The sequence below is a fragment of the Lytechinus pictus genome, chromosome 14, assembly GCF_037042905.1.
Source record: "Lytechinus pictus isolate F3 Inbred chromosome 14, Lp3.0, whole genome shotgun sequence".
NCBI classification, from domain to species: domain Eukaryota; kingdom Metazoa; phylum Echinodermata; class Echinoidea; order Temnopleuroida; family Toxopneustidae; genus Lytechinus; species Lytechinus pictus.
In genome coordinates, this window is record NC_087258.1 from 25469354 (window position 1) to 25474599 (window position 5246).

The 5246-nt window shown below is 38.8% G+C and overlaps 1 protein-coding gene across 1 annotated transcript; it reads left to right on the plus strand.

Annotated features, from left to right (window-relative positions):
- The first annotated feature begins 281 nt into the window (after positions 1-281).
- Positions 282-4818, plus strand: LOC129275648 (von Willebrand factor A domain-containing protein 5B1-like). Its single transcript, XM_054912153.2, has 2 exons — positions 282-1075; positions 1564-4818. Exons 1-2 carry the CDS (start codon positions 404-406, stop codon positions 2353-2355), a joined length of 1464 nt encoding a protein of 487 aa, XP_054768128.2. The 5' UTR covers positions 282-403; the 3' UTR covers positions 2356-4818.
- The last annotated feature ends 428 nt before the right edge of the window (positions 4819-5246 follow it).

Sequence of the window (5246 nt, forward strand, 5' to 3'; positions counted from 1 at the left end):
AGTGGGCCAAGAGTGTGAGGGGGAGTGAGAAAATAACAGATATTAATTGATCTTAAATCAGTTTTGTTGGATATTTAAAAATTCTTAAAAATGCAAGAACAAGTTCAGGTGGTTCCATGTTTTTCAAGATTCCATTCATATTTTTTTTATGCTACAGTCATTGGAAGGCAAAGGTAAATAAACTCATGTTTCTTAAATTAAAATGATGCAATGTCAAATAATTGGGGTTATTTCATCTCTGATCTAAAACAGGTGTTTCTTTATTTTTTTATATTCCTTACAGATGAATTCAAAGACAACTTCAAGCATGAGATTGGCTGGTATATCAAGAAACTCTGAGACAATTCATCCCCAGTCGTAATTCACTTTCACTGGATAAAAGTGAACAAAGAAAAGAATCACCATGCCAGGCCTGATCAATCGCCACACAAGGGCACCCTTGACCCTCCAAGCTACCCGTGTGTCAGCATGCGTCAACGGTCTCTCCGTCGGAATCGCAGCTTCGCTCACCTACTTCAACCAAGAAGATCATGTCGTTGAGGGCGTCTTCTGCTTCAAGATGAACGAGAACACGACGGTGGCTGCGTTCGAGGCGCGGATGCTGCAAGGTCGTACCATCACTGTCCATCTCAAAGACCGCACCCAGGTTGAGCACTTCAACGAGATCCTGACCGGACGCATCACCGTGACCCCGAACCAACCCAACGTCTTGCCCCCTGGAAAGTTTGCGCTCTCCGAGTTCCACAACGCCCGCGTCTTCTGCTCAAACCTTGGAACGATCCGACCCCATGGAACTGTAACGATCCTCCTAAGTATATCATCGCTCATGAACACTGGGTCTTTGGGCGAGGCAAAGCTGCATATTCCAAGTGTCTTCACACCCCGTTATAAGAAACCCCAGACCAAAGAGAATGGTCCCCAACCTCAGCAGCCTCCAAGCCAGCCGCAGACATCGCAGACGACATCATCGCCCTCACCCAATAGCACAACAGAACATTTACACAGGTCCCTTCTGGACATAGCCGATGAGGTTGGAGAAAATCCACAGGAATATGAATTTGAATTCCAGCTTGAGGTAATTCAATTCTTGAAAACTTTTCCTGTTTCTGTTTCAATAAGATATTTTATGTAGTGTCCTGCAAAATGTTCACGAAGAAATGTCTTCTTTTAATTCTCATAGTTATTCAGTGGTATAATGATTACTGGGGATAGGAATCTGCCCGTCTTTCCTGGGATTTTTTCTAATCATTATATTGTATTCATAACTTTCATCAAATTTCAGTGAATATCTAGCCAATTTTACCAATTTATTACAAAATTAATTTGTTGCTTTAAAAATGTATTTTTTTTTATTTGTATTTATTTATTTATCTTTTTTTTTTTGTGGGGGGGGCGGGCTCAATTGATAATCATGAGTGAAATACTGCAGACAGTTTGCCTCCTGTTTGTGAATACATATTTTTGCAAGCATATACATTATATATGCATTATAATTGGTTTGTTTACCTGCAACATTCAAAAGAAAATTAGAAAAGTCTGTATTCTTCATGTTCTCCTGTCCAGATCCGTGCACCGTCATTACTCTCTGGAGTCTCAAGCTCTTCGCATGCTGTCCGTGTAGATGCAGAACCATTTGCTGCAAATGCTTCCAATGTCTTTGTGACTTTAGCTGAACCACACCAGATGGATCGAGATCTATCCATCACAGTCCACTACCCAAAGCCACACGTCCCGGTCGTGATCCTAGAGCACGGGGACATCAGCCCAACTGCCTATGAACAATTCGTCAAGACCGAAAACGAGTACAAGAACCCGGTGGAGACAACAGACGACGAGGACAAAACGAGAGTATTCCTGCAGAAGCGTCTGCTCAAGGATGTCATGCACAACCCAGTCCTGATGCTCAACTACTGCCCCGACTTTGAGAAGCTAACGCAGCAGATGCTGACGTACCGGTTCGACGTTCCTGGAGAGTACGTCCTTCTGGTTGACCGGAGCGGAAGCATGAGCGGGGAGTACATCGCCAATGCACGGGAAACACTCATGATGGTGCTCAAGAGTTTGCCCATGAACTGCCGGTTCAATATCATCGGGTTTGGCTCGGCCTACAAGCCGCTCTTTGAGTCGAGCCGTCCATACACCCAGGACAATGTCAGTGAGGCAAGTGCCTACCTGAGGTGTATGAGGGCAGATCTAGGATCTATGGCTAATCTTCTGGTGCCATTGCAGTGGGTGTACAGACATCCTGTAGTCAGAGGGTGTCCAAGACAGATCTTCATCGTAACAGACGGTGGTGCTAACAACACAGCTGAGATCCTTGACATGGTGCGATGCAATGTCCCACATACAAGGTAAGGTCTACCTCTTTCTTCATAAGCACTTATTATTCATGTACTTGTGTCTCCATTCTGTAATAATACAACTTGTTTGTTATGGTGTATATCTGATTGGATGTCATTTGGGGATGTTATGCCCTAGGATCTGCTTATGATAACAGCCTTCTCTTTGCATTATAGTATGTTGCATGATCCATAATCAATCTGGACATATTTTTCTCTTTTTTTATACATTTTTTGGTTGTATTTGTTGTTTATCATTTCTTTCACTATTGTCATCTATAATAGACATGTTTACTTTTTTTCAATTATTTATTGTATTTTGAAAAGTTTCTGTATCATTGCCAATTAAGGTGTTACTAGTGATCAACCGGTTAAGTTATATACAAACCAAACTTTGAGGTGGAATATGTATCTTAGTTAAGCCACAGCCAAGAGGCCAAATAAAGTTGCCGCTTTTTGCACATTGCATGTCTATTTCGTTCCTTATGCACATAGAATCATCATATCATTTATAACTACACTTTGGTGTATAATGCAGAAAAATGCAAACATTTACAAATACACACAAAAATATTAATTTGCTGGACTTTTGAATGAAATTTGTTTTTTAAATACTAATAGCTTGACTAGATCTGTTTCATTTCATTTTGGCTTTAGTATCCTTTCATTACTGTTATTTTTAGGAAAATTTCTTCCTTTCTCCATGTTCTTATGTAATTTAACCTGTCATCTGTTTTGATTATATGACAGTCAAAGTTTTGATACATAACCCAGTGCTATTTAACCATCACCCTGTCAAAACATATTCAAAATTACTGCTCAGCACTAGCTGCATTTAGATTGTAATTACAAATTGTAACAACGCAAGAAATTGCCGAGGCATAAAATCATTTCAACATCGTTTACCTTCCTCTGGGCAATTTTGGTGGAAAGGAGAGAGTTTACGAGAAATCAGGCGTAAATCTTGGCTGTAAATAAAGCTACATCCGTATAGTTTAGTGAGCAATGTGGAGAAAATATCGATGTGGATTGCTTGTATGCATTCCATGATGAGAGCTGCATGCATGGGCATCTTTAGGAGAAATTCAACCTTGATATGAAGTTTGTTTTCATAGAACAGAAAATGACATGGATGGGTTTCGGGAGGATGAGACTCCAAGCCTTTCTTCCATCATTGTAATTGTCAAGAAATCTCAATCGTTTAGTCAGTTTTTAGAAATATCAATAGTTTAATCAGCTTTAAAGCTTAATATGACATTATCCAATGATGGAAAGATTGCAATATTAAGGAATTAAGTTGTGAATATTAAGGAATTAAGTTGTGATTATTCTTTTACATGTTCATGCAGTCTACGTTATTTTCATAATTTGGCACAGATTTGCAACATGATGGCATGTAAGGATTCAAATGTGCAGTAGGACCAAGCACATTGTGTGCAACGTGCCAGTCTTAAAGCTCCATCTAATCTACTTATTTCCTGGTCAGAGTTGAAAGGGTTTAAGTTACATCATGTTGCGCGGGAGTAATTCCCTTCTAGCTGTGAGCATAAGCAATTATTCTCTGCTGGGGCTTATATGGAGCGCATTCAACAAGTCAGGCAGGATATATGGTACGATATTGCGTTCCATTTTGAAGTGGCTCTTACTTTAATGCCCGGTGTCGATTGTCATCAAACACCTTTGGATGTTAAAGTTCTTGTCAAGATAATGAAGGATGGTTAGAAGCAATACTTTCTATTCATGGCAAATAAAAGTGATATGTACAGGCTATAGCACATGCTTGTGAATGATTTTGAACATAGGGTTGGATCCAGGTTTATATAAAAAAGGGTGCAATTAAAGAGCAAATTTGGAAATTGAGGGGGCATAGATGGCAATTATTTTAAGATTTAGCTATTGATATGAAAGTTCAATGGGCAATGCTAACATGCAGGGGGGAGGGATGTCCTGGATACGGCACTGCTTATTTGCATTCCTGATTAGCGACCAATAGCTTTACTTGAATCATCAACCAACTATCCTTTTCCTAATAAAATCAAGCAATATCTCAAATCAGTTCCTACAATGATTTTGATTTTATCTTTTGTCTTTGTAGTTCAGTCACGATTTTCCCATTTTCTATGTCCAACTATCAGGTTGAAAATAATGAGTAGTGCTCTGCTCATACACTGTTAAAAAACCCTGACTTTACAGAAAAAAAAGAAGATTTTGCAGAAAGCAATAACAGAATCATTCCGTAAATTCGTAAAACAGGAATTTTTCTGCAATTTAACAGAACAGGTCTGTTTAAAAAGGAGAAAAGGGTGCTTTATTAAAGGAAATTTGTAAGGTTCCATACCACAAATACCAATTTCCTGTAAGATTACGCAATCTGGCAAGATTACGCAATCTGGTAAGATTACAGATGTTCTCGAGACTCTGCTGCAGGAACTTCTTTTATTTTAAGGATAAATTTTCTAACAGTGTAGTGGTTGAACTCAAAATGATAAAAATTAAATGAAAACCTTCAAGGACATATATGTTTTGTTGTTGTAGTTAAATTTGTAATTCTGAACTTAGTAACTTTATGAAAAGGGGTATTTTTCACAAAATTCTGTCTTTCTTCCTTGCAATTATTTGACATGTTTGTTACCCCCCCCCCCCCCTTCCTCCCATCATGAAAATGTGTAATATCTAAATATTCTAAAGAATGAAGTGGAAAAAAACAAACAATGTAAACCTTCTTGTTAGGGAAAAACTGTTTTTTGAATTGGGGGCGGGGGGGGGCTATTTTTTCCTACTTCTGTTCAAGCTTGCAATGTATACAGTAATTGCATGGAACATTACAGACATGAAGTCTCAATGATGCAAATTATCTAATCCATTATGTGTCTTTTCTGATTCATTCAAATGTAGAAGCTGATTTAC

Coding starts and splice junctions, on each gene's coding strand:
- LOC129275648 (XM_054912153.2), top strand. CDS start 404: ATGCCAGGCCTGATCAATCGCCACACAAGGGCACCCTTGACCCTCCAA. Junction 1,076..1,563: donor AATTTGAATTCCAGCTTGAG/GTAATTCAATTC, acceptor TCTCCTGTCCAG/ATCCGTGCACCGTCATTACT.